The sequence below is a fragment of the Aphelocoma coerulescens genome (genome assembly GCF_041296385.1).
Source record: "Aphelocoma coerulescens isolate FSJ_1873_10779 chromosome Z unlocalized genomic scaffold, UR_Acoe_1.0 ChrZ, whole genome shotgun sequence".
NCBI lineage: Eukaryota > Metazoa > Chordata > Aves > Passeriformes > Corvidae > Aphelocoma > Aphelocoma coerulescens.
Genome location: NW_027184085.1, coordinates 54,067,000 through 54,083,819, shown reverse-complemented (window position 1 = coordinate 54,083,819; position 16,820 = coordinate 54,067,000). Strand labels below are relative to the sequence as shown.

General features: G+C 42.7%; 1 protein-coding gene across 4 annotated transcripts in view; it reads left to right on the top strand.

Annotated features, from left to right (window-relative positions):
- ECPAS (Ecm29 proteasome adaptor and scaffold) overlaps window positions 1–16,745 on the top strand; it is a 60,370-nt gene extending 43,625 nt beyond the window's left edge. For 3 of the 4 annotated variants that reach the window (XM_069002395.1, XM_069002394.1, XM_069002397.1), the window contains 18 exons: window positions 78–183; window positions 750–797; window positions 1,783–1,904; window positions 3,005–3,155; window positions 3,936–4,001; window positions 5,848–5,937; window positions 6,435–6,501; window positions 7,136–7,227; window positions 7,316–7,382; window positions 7,617–7,808; window positions 8,765–8,973; window positions 9,454–9,497; window positions 10,006–10,198; window positions 10,767–10,911; window positions 11,518–11,623; window positions 11,777–11,865; window positions 13,023–13,094; window positions 13,932–16,745. In XM_069002395.1, the coding sequence (XP_068858496.1) occupies window positions 78–183; window positions 750–797; window positions 1,783–1,904; window positions 3,005–3,155; window positions 3,936–4,001; window positions 5,848–5,937; window positions 6,435–6,501; window positions 7,136–7,227; window positions 7,316–7,382; window positions 7,617–7,808; window positions 8,765–8,973; window positions 9,454–9,497; window positions 10,006–10,198; window positions 10,767–10,911; window positions 11,518–11,623; window positions 11,777–11,865; window positions 13,023–13,094; window positions 13,932–14,071 (1,999 nt within the window). In that variant the 3' untranslated portion in view covers window positions 14,072–16,745. The remainder of the gene's footprint in view (window positions 1–77; window positions 184–749; window positions 798–1,782; window positions 1,905–3,004; window positions 3,156–3,935; window positions 4,002–5,847; window positions 5,938–6,434; window positions 6,502–7,135; window positions 7,228–7,315; window positions 7,383–7,616; window positions 7,809–8,764; window positions 8,974–9,453; window positions 9,498–10,005; window positions 10,199–10,766; window positions 10,912–11,517; window positions 11,624–11,776; window positions 11,866–13,022; window positions 13,095–13,931) is intronic. The other variant, XM_069002396.1, reaches the window with a different exon arrangement.
- The last annotated feature ends 75 nt before the right edge of the window (window positions 16,746–16,820 follow it).

Here is a 16,820-nt window from a genome sequence, read left to right as displayed (position 1 = left end):
TATTTATTTATATTTTGTATATACACCTATATCAGGTAAGGACATTGTGTGAAAGAAATAAAATTCCCTGTTTGCAGTTGTCTGGCACTAAATGACTTACTAAGAGGAAGACCTTTGGATGACATCATAGACAAGCTTCCAGAGATCTGGGAAATCCTGTTCAGAGTGCAAGATGACATTAAGGTAATGGAACTGAGAGTTGAATAGGAGTCTTCAACAAACAGTACAGTGATCAAGCTCTGAGGTATTTAAAGAGAAATTCTCTGACAAGTCAGCTTGAAGCCAATGGGAGTTTTGAGTATTAAGCAGACTAGGAATTCATGCTCCTTGCAAGTAAAATTTCCATGCCATACCTTGGAAATTCTCCGTATGTTTGAAGTGTTGGGTTTTGTTCCTGCTGTGGTTATTCTAGATGATTTGGGACTTTTCCTTGATATAAAAGAATTCCTGAGCAGTTGCTTAATTTTGAATATAGAAACATTTCTTTTGGGCTGCTTGTGTGCTGAAATGACTTGCATATATGAAGTCAGAGTCTTCCAGGTTTGAGCTCTGTTAATCTATTGATTGTACCAGATACTCAGATAGATCAAAGCAAGAATTTCTTTTAACAGTGCTGTAATACTTTCTTTTAAATATTTTAATTAGCCATGAAGATAGCCTTGTCAGTATGAGTGTTAATGCTTATCAATTAATATGAATCATTCTAGAAGAATAAAAATAGCAGAAATGATTGTTGACTTCTTTTTTAGGAGACTGTGCGAAAGGCAGCAGAACTAGCCCTAAAAACTTTAAGCAAGGTAAAAGTCTACAATTTTGTCATATGCACATGTAGACAAGACATGTATGGTTTTGATGTCAGGAGTGACCACAAACTGTATTTACCGTAGACTGTTGTCTTGAGAGGATCTCTAGTGTAAGATGCAGTTGTGGAAGACTGAACAGCCCCCTAGAAAGCAATCAAAATAAGCATCAACACATACTCCCCTGTACTTTTATTGATGCCTAGTGAAGTCCTGCTGCTTGAGGGTAATGTGATGTTAAGTTCTATACGAGCAAAGGAAGGATATAATAAACTGGGTTTTTTTCCTCTGATTTTTTTTTCCTTACTTGGGGGTGGAATTTAAGTAAACTTACTGTAACTTCAACACAAAACTGACTGATCTAGTTGACCTAGCCTGGTGGTACTTCACTTGTATGAAACAGAGTAATTGTATATGGACTTCTCTGTGATGCTGTTACTGGCAAGGTTTTTTGGGTGTAGTGCACATATATCACTTAATATTTTGTTTGGTAATCCTCTAAAAAAGTCACATTGGTGACAGTGGATCGAAAGCACTGTGTTTGAAATCACAGTCTTCATAGTGCATGACATTTTAATGCTGCAAGAGAGGATCTGGTCCCAAAATGTTGTGAAATGTTGCGATTGCAGAATCTGTTCTCATCTGGGACTTGCTGCTCTGCCGCATAGAATGATTGAGTCCCTGTGGCTGAGATAGGCTGTCCTTCAACTGAGAGGCGTTTGGTTCATCTCTTCATCCAGATTCAGGTCAAGGCCTGCTAGGCTCTGAATTTGCCTTTTCTGGAAGTTGACTGTAGTTGAAACTCTTTTAGGAGTGAGTTTTAGGGCTTTGCTACCTTGTGGAGAGAAGATGAAGGTATAACAGAGCCTGGGCTTGGCTATGAGCAGTTTGTCTAGTTGCTGTTGGCTTCTTGTGTCTGAAGGAAGTAATCTGAGGGGGAGGTTTGTACATGTTTGCAGCACTGATTCTCACCTGTCCCCAGGTCTGTGTGAAAATGTGTGATCCCGCTAAAGGAGCAGCAGGTCAGAAGACGATAGCTGTGTTGCTCCCTTGCCTCCTAGACAAAGGAATAGTAAGCACAGTTGCTGAAGTCCGATCTCTCAGGTTAGTTTTGCACCTGGGGGTCAGGTCATGATTTGCCCCAAAAACACCAAACTTGTTCACCTGAGTTGCAGAATGTTCTTTGTGTTTGAAATGACAAGTTGCTCTCCAAAAGAGCTTTCTTGCTGAGTTCTTTTTTCACATAGTTTAAACAGCAGACCTGAGAACTCTGCACATCTTTTGGGAGTTTGTGGTCTCTCTAAAAATGCACGGATTCAGTTCCCAGCAGGAAGTTCTTTCCTCCCTGTGCAAATGGCAGGCTGATCCACAAGCAGTGTGCTGTGCTAAGGCTGTCCTTTGGGACTGGTATATCTGTTCTGGTTGCAAACAAAAAGTCTCATGGTTCTTCAAACAGTCATGTCTGATTTCACAAGTGCTTGTGAGTACTGACAGTTCACATCCGAGATGTGACTGCATTTGGTCACACTGTTCAAATGCATTTTATGTCTTGTAACAGTTCAATGTCCCTTCATGTGTAGGGACTTCATATGCTTGTCAGTTTGTAACCTTGTTTATTCTTTCCTTTGACTGAAGGACAGAAAAACTGGGAAATTCAGAGTTGGAGTGTAGCTAGCTGGTCTTCACAAAAATAAGTATTAGAAAGACTAGAAGGCTTCTAACAAATTATAGTGAATATTTCTTGAACTTTCTTCATTCCTTCTGAAGATATGAAAACCGTTTGTCAAAAGGCAGCATGAGAGATGTGATCAGTTTGAAACTGACTAGCAGAGTTTGAATAGGTTACTGTAACTTGTCTTTTCTTGGGCAGAGACAGTAGACATCCCAAGGTGACTTTGCCCAGTGCTCCTTTAAAACATGAGGGTGTGTGATTTCTTCCCACATCTGTCTGCAGTACTGCCTCTTTGCTCATTACCTTTGTGATTCCGGGGCCAGAGTAAATAATCTCTGGCCAGAATATAACATAACATAACATCCCTTGGAAGCTCAGGGCTAGGGAATAATTTTGCTTAAACAAAAAAATACACATGGTTTTGTTTGAAGGAAGATTTATATTGGTATATCTGGATTACAGTAGATCAGAGAGGCTTTTCAGATCAGTCTGTGTGTACCTCTGTTGATCTTCCCTTTTAATCATTTTCCAGCATTAACACTCTGGTGAAGATCAGTAAAAGTGCTGGGTCTATGCTGAAACCTCATGCACCAAAACTTATCCCAGCCCTGTTGGAATCCTTGAGTGTGCTGGAGCCTCAAGTCCTCAATTATTTGAGTCTTTCTGCAACAGATCAAGAGAAAGTAAGTGCAGCTATAGTGGGAAAGTATCAACAGAACAGAGATAACAAATATTTAATCTTCATTCAGTGAACAGAAAAACAGCAGATTGGTAAAGAGGTGTTCAAAAAGCAAAGAAAAATAGCTAATAAGTTACTAAAAAGTTTGGTCGCACAATATGGCTGGACAAATGTGGGAGTTTTTTTGAAGGATTTGGATTATTTGTATTCCCTAAACCACTATGTATTTCCAAAAGGGAAGAGAAATCTTAGTAATCTGTTTTTAAATGCCACTGCTGTTTTTCCCAAGGGATTAACTTCAGGACTTCATATAACTTAAATTGGAAGGTGTGCCACAGCACTATGGGCTGGAGGTGGATGTTGGCAGCACTGCGTCCTTTAATTTTTGTCAAAGAACCGTATTAATCAATCACAGTCTTCTGGGAAAGTGATTGAAACCCACTGACTAGACACAAATTTAGTTAATTTCATTGTGGGAGGGAAGAGGGTCAAACTTAGCCCTTGCAAATGAAAAAGGAGTGAACAATGTGAACAGTTCAGTGTGGGATTTTATCTCTTTTGCTCCCCTTTGTTTTCCCTCCCTCTCTCCCTCCCTCTAGAACATCCATCTGCCTCTGAAAGGGAAACATTCATAGTCTGTAGGCATAATTGCTTTCTCTATGCATCTGAAATGGATTTTAGCGTGAGGTAGTGAGTACAGCTGATGTTGCCCTTTCTACTGTTTTCATGTTGTGTTTACACTTGAGTTTGTTTGGGTTTTTTTCATGTTGGTTTTTTCTTTTAGACTGCAATGGATAGTGCCAGACTTAGTGCTGTCAAGTCATCTCCCATGATGGAAACCATTAACATGGTAAGTATTTATTTCAGAAGGGTTCCAGCGTAAGGTATGTTGTAGAAGAATAAGAATTGAAATGGAAGCTTTACAAAATATCTCTTCAGGGTTCATTTTATTATCACATCTCCATGTGGCTGGCTGTCCACTTTCTTTTTCATGTACAGACTTCTCATCATGCCACCAGTGCTTGCCCCTCAGATCAGTTATGAATAACTTTGGCTCCATTTGGAGTTAGATGGATTGTTTCTTCATCTGAAGACCTGCCTGCTTTGATGAAGAGGGCATCCTTCAAGTGCTTTTCTTTGGATGTGGGCTCAGATGGTTGTGGCATATGTTAGCTAGCATTTCTCTTCATCTCTGGCCCACAGCTCCAAAATCAACTTCTCACCTGGGTGTTCAACTGATGACAGTCATTGTTTGTAAGGCACAATTGCTGTTCAACCATTGCCTTGTGGTACCTTAGATACTCCTATCTGGGCCTTGCCTGTACTTCCATGGTGGAGATATTTAGAGAAAATGCTGATATCACTGAAAGCACTGTCAGCAAGTGATGTTTGGCACCAGAGTTTCCTGCTGCTGGAGGAGGAGTTGCTAATGCCCAGATGCTGTATTGTAGGATCTGTCATGGAAGAACTCCCTGTCCTCTGTAAGAACCTGTCCCTTCCCAAAAAAGTCCCCCCTTTTTTGCTCAGGTATTGCACACAGCCAGGGGCATGTGGGCAGGTAGAGGATGTGAGGGCTGAGGAAGTTTTAGGGGAGCTATAGCCACCAGAGTAGTTTATTGTTTCCTCTACTTAAGGAAAAACAGCAACAGCAAGCCCTCCTGTACGTAACAGCGTGTGGAGTTGAGTTTTGGTGTCAGGTGAAGTGATTTCTATTTATAGAGTGTAAAGCAGTTGGGAATGAAAGGCTCCATGTAAAAGTGTACTTGCTGCAAACCTGCAGGCTGCAGCAGCTGCTGCTGTCCCTCCTCCAGGCCATGTCTCTACCCTGCCAGCCATGGGGGGACAGCTGTGGTGCCCTGATCATTGATGGGGATTTCCTAGGGTAGGGGAGAGATAGTAATGGCTTCCCTGGAGTATTGTGAAGATGTCCTGGCCTATGAGCAACCGCTTCTATATTCTGGAGCTGGCTGGGAGATTATGTGGATAATTTCCTTCACCATACCAGTGTTGGAGGGTGAAGTAACAGTTGGTCTGACTTTGGAAGCTCAGAAATAGTTACCTTCATTTAGTATGTGATCCTTGAATTTGCTAGAGAATGGATCTCCCCTCTGCAGTCTGTGTGCTGGTAACATGAGGCTTTCTGTTTCACCTAGTGGCATTTTAGGCATAGCAGATCAAAAACTATACTAATCACATCCCTCTTGTACCTTTATGTCATTTATACCATACATTTGTGTGTCCTGACCTGTTTAAAAACTGTCTTAACTGGTTTTCATTTCATTGTTTAGTTTGGATATGTTACTGCTTTCTGGTTTCAGAGAGTTGGGGAGATGTTGGGTTTTGTCCTAAGATGCACACGCCCTTTTCACCTCGTTCTCACTAGTGTGTTACTTTCAGGCTTCCTGAAAAGTTGGAGTGCAGGAGTACATCAGTTCCAGCTAATGAGTTTTAGCAAGGTCAGCTCAGCAGAGAAGTGGGACAAGAGAATCTGTATGTGGTGGAAGCCGCTTCTTGTTGGCTTTTTCTCATCATGCAGCAAACTCTTGTGATTCAGATGAGGACCAGCCAGCAGTGCTGAGGCAACCTCAGCTAGAAGTACACCAACTTAAGTCTGCCACCATTACCTTTCTTTTTTCTTGTTTTTGTTCTTTTTTCCTCTCTCTCTCTCTCTCTCTCTCTCTCTTGCCTTTCTCTAGAGCTTGCAGTATTTGGATGTGTCTGTCCTTGGAGAGCTGGTCCCTCGGCTGTGTGAACTGATCAAAAGTGGAGTTGGCCTTGGCACAAAGGTACGTCTGTGGTTTTAGTAGCTCTTTTGGAAATGAAGAAGGGAATATAGAGCAGTGTCAATGTAAATCTGGTTCTTTTGACTATGTCTTTTAAAGCAGCAGCTTGGGTTCATACATACTGGAGTCATTTGACATCTGAGTCCCACTCCATTACATCATGTTTCTGAATGTGTGCTGCCCTATGCTACTCTAGGCTACATGGCTGCTGTGCTGTGTGACACAGGAGTGCAGAAGGTTGTCCTTGATTGCTGTAAATCTTCTAGGATCATCTATCCTCAGTGTGGGTCCTTTTTCACTTTCTATTTCAATTCTTGTCATTCATGTTTTGCAAACTTTTACTGGTTCTACCTTTACTGCTCTTGGCTTATGAGAATGGAGGCTGAGTGGGTCTAGATCATGTCTTACAAGTGCAGGTAGCACCACAACAAGTATTTACAGTAATAACCAGAGGCAAATATTGCTTTATCCTACCTTTGTTTTCCCTTGCAATCTTCCAGGGGGGCTGTGCCAGTGTAATTGTGTCATTAACCACACAGTGCCCTCAAGACTTAACACCTTATTCAGGTAAGGTTTGTCTCTAATATCAGGTTTTTAAAGGTGCTTTTTGTTGCTGTGGTGTTTCTTCCCTTGGTTTTAGCACAAGAATGACCTTTACACATATATTTTAATCAGAGAGCTGTTTAAAGTTACTTTTTTGGTTTGAGATTGGCATGCTTGGAGTAGGTTCAGTACCTCAACAAGTTGGAATAGGTAGAGGAAGGAGTTGAGGGAATAGTACTGAGCAGGAATAGGCAAAAATATTTCTTTACTTTCTTGGAGCTACAATGCCTGTGTTAGTGCAGCACTGTCAATATGCACTTGTTCCTTCAACTTGAGCTATGGGGGGACCATGAACAGGGATTTTGCTTCATTGGGTCTCTTCTGATATTAGAAAGAACATCACCTTTCTGTTGCAAAGTAGAAATGAAGCTGAAAGCATGATCAGCTGGAGTGCTTGCATATAGGAACATTATCAATCAAGGTGTGCAAAACACTAGCACTAGTTTAAACATGAGGACCAGATAGACTTACAACCCCATATACATGCAGTGAGGAAAAATGCAAAAACTCAGGCAGTGTAAAGAAATGCAGGCCATTGTAATTCTTGCCATAGCAATAAAACATGATGCTTTTGATAAAATAAAGTCTCTTCCAACAGGCAAACTTATGAGTGCTTTACTTAGTGGCCTGACTGATCGCAACAGCGTGGTACAGAAGTCTTTTGCCTTTGCTATGGGGCATCTAGTCAGGGTGAGTTGGGCTTTAGGTTTTATTTTGCTTTTTTATTGGTGGTCTTCTATGAAGTGTTTGAATAATTTGAGTCTCTTCCCTGTTACAGACTTCCCGAGACAGTAGCACTGAGAAGCTGCTGCACAAACTCAGCAGCTGGTACATGGAGAAGGAAGGTATGTTGTTTTTGGGGTATTCACTTACAGAACACAGGGCAGAAAAAGTTCCTGGTGATAGCAAAAGCTAGTAAAGAAATATGTCTGTATTGTGATGCTTGGTTTCACTGTCTGAATAATTCCTATACGTTGTTATACAATAGCCTGCATTACTCTGCTTCCCAAGAGGCAGACCAAGCAGTTAAAAGGATAATCCTGCTTCCCAGTCATAATGTGCTTGTTTTGCTCCTTCAGAGCCAGTTTACAGAGCAGGGTGTGCTTTAACTGTGCATGCTGTGGGACGCTACAGCCCAGATGTACTGAAGAACCATGCCAAGCATGTGCTGCCATTGGCTTTTCTTGGAATGCATGAGGTTCCCGAAGAAGAGAAAGGAGAGAAAGAGAATTCTACTCTGTGGACTGAAGTTTGGCAGGAAAATGTACCTGGTACGTTGCGTTAAGAATAATAAAGCTTTCTGGGAAGCATGGGACAAGAAATAGCATGCTTTCTGGAATTCCATTTTGAAAATACAGAATTCTCATGGTAAGAGATTTGGGAAGCTTGTTTCCATTTTCTTCCTTGCTCTAGATTTCTTGTATGAAGGTTATCTTCTCTGGCTAATTAAAATAATTACAGGGGCATTAATCACAAGGATGGACAGGCACAATCGGAAGTATTTTGAAATTGTGAGATACTGAATGCCACTGTAATATGGCCCTGATGGTACAGATAACTAGACATCTTTGGGAATTTTGATGCCAGCCTTTAGGGGCTGCTGCACACTTCAGAGTGACAAGGGACTTTGGCCTTTGTCTTGTATTGGAGATCTCTGTGATAATACCTTTGGGTTTAGCTTCAATGAATGAATCTGTGCTATAGAAGGGCTGTTCTGTCTATAGAGGAAGATCTGGATGCATTATAGTATTGTTTTGCTGACACTTTTGGATTTCAGATCTGGTTCCTCAGTCACCAGATGACTTTTCTGGAGTCCAAGAAAGGAGCCGAAAAAGGTTTTCTAGTGACCTGTTCTTGGAAAAAAAAAAAGACATTATATTCCTTAGAAACAGGCTAACACAATGTCTAGTGTCTGCTATCTTGGAGGACTGAAATGAGCTCGGTGTCTGAACATACAACAAAGACTTTATTTGGAACCCCTAGAAAAGAACCCAGCTTCAACCAGGCTGGGAGGAATTCTTCACCCCTTTGCCTGAAGTAGGCCTTTCTGATGTGTCTCATGGCCAGAAACCTCAAAAGATCTGTAACTAGTTGTTTGTTTTTTTCTCCAAGGTGGTGTTGGGCTTGTTTGCTTGTGGTGTTTTTGTTGTGTTTTTAATTTTTTTAATAAGATCAAATTTTTGTTTGTTTTGTGGCAAATTACAGTTTTCCTCCATTTGATGTGCAGGTACTCAGGGTGGGATCAGACTGTATTTGCAGGAGTTGATATCCATCACCCAGAAGGCTCTGCAGTCCCAGTCCTGGAAAATGAAAGCTCAGGGAGCAGCTGCTATGGCATCAATTGCCAAACAGACAGGCTCCCTTGTACCACCACATCTGGGGATGGTGCTCTCTGCACTGCTGCAAGGCCTGCCAGGGAGAACCTGGACTGGGAAGGTAAAGAGGGAATTGTCACCTCGTGGTTTGCTGTGAGCTCTGCAGCGTGCTGCCCTTGAGCCAGGAAATGCAATGTTCTGTGCTGCAGAGCAGCACAATAAGAACGCTTATGTAGGGAGTCTGCCTTTTGCCCTGCATTTAGCAGATACAGAAGTGACTGGGAAGATAGGTAGGTGAAATTCAGATTCCTTTAGGAGCTGGGTTCCCACGTAAACTAATTCCACTGCACCATTTCTAGCCTTGAGGGGTACTGGCATGTGCTATGGGGTGCTGCTGCCAGTTCTGTGCAGATTGAAAGCTAAGTCCTTTGCAGCAGGAGTGGCAGGAGATAGACAAACATTACTTCTCCAAACTGGTGTCAAAGGCATGTATCCCCACTGCCTCTTGTAGGGGAATGAATACAAAGGTTTGCCCTGTGCAGCAGGACTGTGCATTTTGGCTGTGTGGCACTTTTCAGTGATGTCTCTTCTGTCATTGCAGGAGGAGCTGTTGAAGGCCATTGCCAGTGTTGTCTGTGCCTGTAGGTAAGTGCCTTGAGTGATCTGAGGATCTGAGGTCTCAAAAGGGAGGTTGTTGTACAGTGTTACTGCCTATAGGGTACTAAGGAGATTCTAGAAGGTTTGTCATCACCATCTTGATCACCTGTCAGCGTGTGAGGAGCAAGTGATGCTTCAGAGAGACCTGCAGAAGTAAATGGTTGATTCAGAGAGGAAGAGGAGGATGTTGACAGGCCACGATTGCTAAGAGGAAAGCAGAAACTGAGGGGGAAGATGGAGACCTTAAATGGGAAAAGAGAGGAAGAGGTAGAAGAGTAGTGAGGGAGCAAGTGCCTTAGAAGCATGTGAGAAAAGAAGAAAATAAAACAGGGAGAACAGAGAAAGAGTAAAGAAGAGCTCCCCAGTGTAACTTCTGTTACAATTATTGGTAGGCAAGTGAGTGCCTGGCCACAGGAATTAATACCTCTCTGGGAAAAGCGGATTTTGGGAAGAGATTAACATGGGTGTGATAGTGTCCATGTGCTTTTCATTTCAGTGCAGAGCTGCAGAAGTCAGTGCCTGGTCAGCCCACCATCACAGATATTGTCCAGGCTCTCCTGAAGGAATGTCGTAAAGAAAACCTGAAGTATAAGATGGTGGCACTGCGCTGTGCAGCTGGGGTGTTGCAGGCAACAAAGGAAGACCGGTTCCAGGAACTTGCTGATGTCATCTTTCCCATGATAAAGAAGGTGACAGTTCAACTTGTTGAGTTTTCTCTCTTTCAAAGCAGAACACCCAAGTGGTGGCAGTCCCGATGATGCTGACTGCATGCCAGGCTTCTGCCCAGAGGGCTGATGATTCCTCACACTCAGCCAGATCTTTGGTGGTGCTGAATACCAAACTGTGATGAGCCCTGGGGTGGTTGTACCTGTGCTGCCCAAATTCTGAATTAGCCCAACCGTTCTCTAGACTGAGTCCTGCCTGTGATGTCCAGCACTGCCCTGTTACCACATGGAAAGTTAATTCCTGGCTACTCTACAGGCAGCAAAAGGCTCCTGGGAAGCTGTGCAGAGTATTCTGTGTTTAGTATCAGCAGAGCCTTGCAGCTCTGCCAGTGGGACTCGTGTAGCACAGGCACGTGTTTGGGAGCCCAGCTGCAGAGCCTGCTGTGCCCCTCTGCAGGCTGCCAGCAGTGCCAGAGCTGGGCACGAGGGCGGGTGTGTGCAGGCTGCAGGGGAAGAGTGAGCTGCACTGCAGTGTGTGCCTAGCCTGCCCTCATCCTTCTGTCAATCACACCTTCCCCCATGGTCTCCACAGAACTCTCTGGAGAGCATGGGAGCGGCTTTTCCAAAGCACGATGAAGAGGATGAGGACATGAGGGAGAAGGAGGTTCAGATGGAGTCCCTGATCTGTGCCTTCGAGACCCTGGGCAAAGCCTGGCCGAGGAGCCCAGAAACACAGCGTAAGTCAGCTGATTACATGCAGAACAAACTATTTTCTCTTAAAATGGAAAGCAGAAGTAGGGAGGAACCTGGAGATCATGTGCAGAGTGGGGAGGCTTTTGAGAAGATGCAGGTTCTCACTGTGTCAGTTTGTAAGGGTCTTCAGTGAGAAAGCTGCCCCAACAGCTTTCCTGCAGAATAACTCATCCTTGGGAAAATTCCTTTACTGTTGTCTTAAATTCGCTTCACGAAAGTGTTCTGAGTTTATAGACATACAGGATGAGTGAGGTGGCTTGCCTAATGAAAAGCCTTAACTGCTGCTCATGTTTACATTTGCATCAAAGCTGGTACAAGGTGGAAGAATTGGGAATACCTGGAGACGGGTGGGAAAAGGTTTCTTTTATTAGTATGCCAGGGTGTGCAATGCAGGTGTTTCTTCTGCCAGCATTTGTAATGAGTGAGTTGATGTGAAGATTTTCAGGGTGACTTGTTATGGGATGTTGACTTGGTCATATGCAGTGATTAGCTTGATGTCACTTGTTGAGGAGCACTTCAGAGACAGACCAGTAAGTGTTTCCTTCTGCCTTGCCCTGTGGTAACACAGTGATATCCTTATTTTCCTGTAGGTTGCTATCGCCAAGAGTTTTGCAAGTTAATGTGTGACCGTCTGAAACTGAGCACGTGGAAAGTGCAGCTTGGAGTGCTACAAGCCATGAATGCCTACTTTCAAGGGTAATTCTTCTTTCTGCAGTCCACTTCAGTGATTTGTCTTCTCTTTGTTGCTTGAAACTGTTTAATGAACTTCATGACACTGAATTCTTGGAGAAGTTGAGCAGACTTCTGTGCCAGTGATGCAGGGTGCCTGACTGTTTTTGCATTTGACAGGCTAATGCTGTTTGATGAGGAGCACTCTGACCCTGTGGCTTTGACAGAAATACTGTTGGAAACCTGTTCCTCTATCACCCATTCTTTAGGTAAATGGACTTCTCCTGGTTTGTGATGGATGATGATTTGCTTGTTAATGCAGTTGCCCTGTGGAGGTTTGTGTGGTAGAGGAAATGCAGAATAAGCGTAAGCTGTCAGAGGTAACATATAGCCCTTCCTTGCACTGCAGTGTGATTATTGTGAAGTTGCACTGTTCAAGGCACTACTGTGCAGGGTGCAGTGCGCAGAGAAATGCATTCCTCTGGTCCAAGAGAGCTCTGCAAGAGGAGGCAAGGGCAGAGAGCAGACTGTGCAACCTCTCAGAACACAATCAAGCCATTCCTGATTTAATTAAACACAAGCTTTTCTCCTCCACTGTTCAGACTTTTTAGATACATATGCATTGTCTATCCAAGATTATAGTATCCATGTATCCAAAAGATACTGCAGATTTTTTCAGCCAGTACATGAAGCTCCAAGGCTTAGAGGCAGTTTGTGCTCTACCAGAGCAGGGCATCCATATATAGGGGATATAAGTGCTACCTGTGTCATGTTGACAGTCATGGGCCTCTTCATTACTTTAGTAGTGTTCCCACTTGTCCTGTGACTGTAGTACCCCCAATCTTGTACCTGCATGTGGTCTTGTTTCTGATGTGCTTAAAGACAGCACCTACTTTAGTGCTAGGTACCAATTCAGAGACCCCTTTGAAGAAAGTTTCTTTTAGGTATCAGTCCTCATGGAATGAGGACTAGCGTCCTCACCTTAATAAGATTTTAGTTTAGAGAACAAGTAACTTTTTGTGACAAGTTTGTGCTTGATGGCTGGCATAGGGTTCATGCATACCCTCACTTAAAGCTGTTAGTTAACATTTGTATGGTTTCTAGCCAGTACAACTCACCAGAACAGTCTATTATGCACAGAAGTTGTCTGCCATCACACTGCAGCTATGGCAGCATTCTTTTCCCTGTTGGAATACATAAGGAGCAGTAGCTCTGTGGTAGTGGCAGAGGAAACGCACAAGCTGAGTTGTCAGCCTCCAGTTGTTGACTTTCAAATGTGCCTAACTGAAGAGCACTGCAGACTGACAGCGCAAACAAGAGCTTAGTGAACTGTGCTACCAAAAATGGTCTGGTTTTTGTAAGGTTAGTGCATTTGGTTCTGAATGTGGTTTTGGGTTTTCTTGTCTGTTTTCTTTAAATCCCTTAGAAAACAAAAGCTACACATCTATAAGAACAGAAGCTTTGTCTGTGATACAACTGCTGCTCACCAAACTACAAGGTGAGACTTTTTACTTGCCACCTAGAAGAGCCACTGTTTGGTAAAGATGGCACCTGGCTGTATGGCCTGGAACCCTGTAGAGATGGCCTTACCTTCTGCTTACAGCACTGGGTGATTCTGGGGAAGCTGGGACTTGGAAGTAGGAGAAGGCTTGAAGTAACTGAGGCTAATCCCAAATTCTGAAATACTGTTGCATATTCCTTTGGTGAGGAAAATGTTCAGCAGGGAGGGGCCCACATGGAGCACACAAGAGCTGTCTTGTCAGATCTGTCTGTGTTATGTTCAAGCTCCATAGAGGGGGGAACTCCGCATAGTACAGAAGAGTGATTTTTACCTTTTCAGTGTCAAGTTTGGTTTCTCATTTTTATTTAGTATTCAAGCCTTGCAGGACTGACTTCACAGGGTGAGTCTTCTTAGGTCTCAGGGTCATATGTGTCTGCAGTTGTTGTGTAGCAAGTTTTTCCTTCGGGTTTCTGTTAGCATTTCATGCTTCCTTTATTCTAGTAAAAATCTTACATGCCTTTTTCATGAGCCAATTGCAAGATGGGAAACATTTGGTTCTTCAGGCCCTTGTGTTCACATGTTGCAGGCTTATACAGTGATGCCTGGTCTAGAGAGGCACAACTCCCTGTCAGGAGGCAGCACAGGCACCCAAGCACCCAGGTGAATCTGAGTTCCCCTGGAAGCACAGTATGGACTGTGTATGGACAGTATGGCAAGTGAAAGGTTGAAGCAGTCACTCTCTTAGTCTGTCTAGGGAAAGGAATGTCCTTTTGGATTTTGTTTGTTTGTTTTCTGGTGTTCATGTCCAATGTCTGTCTGTCTTTATCTGCACAGAAGCTCAACAGTGGGAAAGCCTGACACCAGAAAGCAGAGAGCACCTCATTCGTTCATTGTCTACGATGGCATCAGATAGCAGACCTGAGCTACAAGAGAGGGCGTTTGTGTTGAAGAAAACACTTGAAAATCTTGACTAAATTGTAAAACATAAATTTCAAAGTGTCATGTAAAACAAAAACAAAAAAGTGCAGTGGTCTGAAAACCAAGTGGGGAAATGAAGATTACTCTGTAGGATGCATCATTCCTGGCCAAAATAAAAAATGCCTTAAATTCTTTTCCCCATTAATATTATTTTTACTCTTAAACTGATCTTTATTTTATCAGCAAATACCTCTGTCTGCCCTAGAATGTTTGTAAGTGTGCAACATAAAAAACGCAGGGGCAAGATGCTTTTGTTTTGTTTTTTTTTTTAATCGGCAGAAGAATGTTACTCAGACCCCCTTTGTCCTTCAAAAAAATAGTTGAAAAACCACCAGCACAGAAAGTGAAAAACATATTTAGTTTTTACACATTTTTTGTATGTAGAGATCTTTTAACTGGTGTCTACTCCAGTAGTGCTGGTGTTTGTTATCTGTAGAGAACAAAATGCTTCCCTTGATGAGGCCTGTGTTAAACTCCTGTGGCTTTCCAGGGGCAGGGTTTCATCTGACACCCACCTCTGCTTCTGCTTGCTCCTCCCTTGCAGCCTGTTGTCTGTGCATTATGAAAGGCAGAGTACTGTTAACTTCACTCCTTCCTCCTCTGACCTCAGCATGGATTGACCGAGACTATGCCTTCCCCAGCTGGCAACCTCGGCCTCCCAAACTTAAAATGAGAACTTTTTCCCCCAAAGGATGCACAAGAGAGCACTTTACTAAGCTGTGTTGGGACAAAGTTGAGCCAAGTTGGTACCCAGATGGAACACTGCTCTTCTCAAAATTGTTTTGCATGGACACTCCTTAGCTCCAGGAAATTAAAAAAAAAAAAATCCAATCTTTTCTAGGTATGTTTTTGAAGAGCGTTTGAAGTTTGAAATGACACATTTTTTTAATAGTGGTAATGTTTTATTCCCTTCCTGTTCGTAAACCTCTTATTGCTTTGGAAACCTGTAACAATTTAGACTTGTCAATATTTGTAAGAAACTGAATCATCTGTCATTTATCAGAGCCCAAGTCATGCTGGTTTCTAGCAATTTGCACTTAAGAAGATTATATCTGCAGTAACATGGGAGTAAAATTGCTATATGGTGATGTGGCCCTGCTACCTGTCTCCTTTTTTTTCCCCTCCTCCGACAAAAGACAAATCTGACCACTATAGCAACAGACTTTTAATAGTGTGAAGATAGCCCTGCTCCATAATCTGACCAGTATGTGTACAGCTTTTTGGGGATAAATGCTTTGCTGACGGTGAAATAAAATCATTAGTGTGGGCAATATTATGTTCATGGCTTTCAGCACAGGAAGGCTTGCTTCTTTTCTTGCAGTCTGCAGCTCCTTTCAGATCTGCTCTGTTAGGGAGAGGATTGCTCAGATGACATCACGTTTCCTCCATGTCCATTTCTTCAGATTCAGGTATGCAGTACCTACTTTCCCCTCAGGTGCCATTCCCCCGTCAGTGTTTCCTGGTACTGTAACAATCTTGTCTGACTTGCTCTCCATAGGGAAGAATGTGATTTGTGCACATGGGGTAAGAGAATGTCAGGAAGAAATGGGCAGAGCTGTCCCACTGTGGCTCTCGTGTAGCAGAAACCTCAGCGAGCACTATTGCATTGTACACTAGAACTGGTCAGTGGGCAACTCCTTGGTGCTGGGAGCTGGTGCTATAATGTTTTGATTTACACCTTGTTGCAGGGAGCTGCCTTTGTTTACGTGTAGTTTGAACTATTGAGCACAGTGTACATTTTAAAATTTTACTGGGCAAATCATTTTGCAGTATCTTTAAAAACTTGCTTACCGTGACATGTAGTGTCATGAGTGCTCTTTTTTTTTTTGTATTAGGTGAATATTACCAGTGATGCTTTGCTGTAGCAGTTCATTGTCTGACTTGGGTTTTTTCATATGGGTGAGTGACAGTAACAGAAAAGCAAGAGCCTCCATGTCTGGTAATTTGAGTTTTCACTGTGGACTGGAGTTTTCCGAGGCAATGCCTAGTATGGTCAAATGACTGTACATAAATAACTGTAATCATTGTCAATAGCAACCTGAATTTCTCTATTGGGGATTTACACTAGAGGGAAGAGTGTATTCTAGGAACTCTATAAATCAGCTGGATTAACAACTCTGGCCAAGAGTGTTAGGAAGGTTAGAGACGGTATGACACTTTCTGAATCACAAAGCAATATGTCTTTCTCGTGATTACAGAGCAGATTCAGAGCTCCTCTCTAAAGCATGTGCCTATACACAAAACCTACCTGTACAAAAGTTAATTAAGTCAGAGGTTTGATTTCTACCCCCCTCGCATTTGTAAACTTGATAGGATTAAAAAAAAAAAAAAATCAATAGATGTGGCCTTCCTAGAGTTTCTCCTCTAAAAGTGATTGCACTATGTAAAACACACTGTACTTTGCCCAGCACGGGCATTTCTTGTGCTGCTGCAATGCTTTGTATACCTGGAGTGCAGTGCGCAGACTCGACTCTAGCACTCTCGCTCTGACTTACAAGCTGTTGCTTAAATGGATGTATATTGAGAAAAGTTTTCTAATGTTGCAAGATCTCCATCAAATTCACTGCAATCTGTACTGTCCAAATATGTGAATGGTCTGACTGAAAGAAAACCCTCCTGGCTTACCAAAAAGGTAAAACTAAATAAAATCTGCATGACCTGTTCCTTGGAGTAACTGGTAGTGTTTTTTCTCCTGCAGTGAGTGTTTTATAGCGTTGCTGTTCTCCACATTCAGTGTGCTGCTGT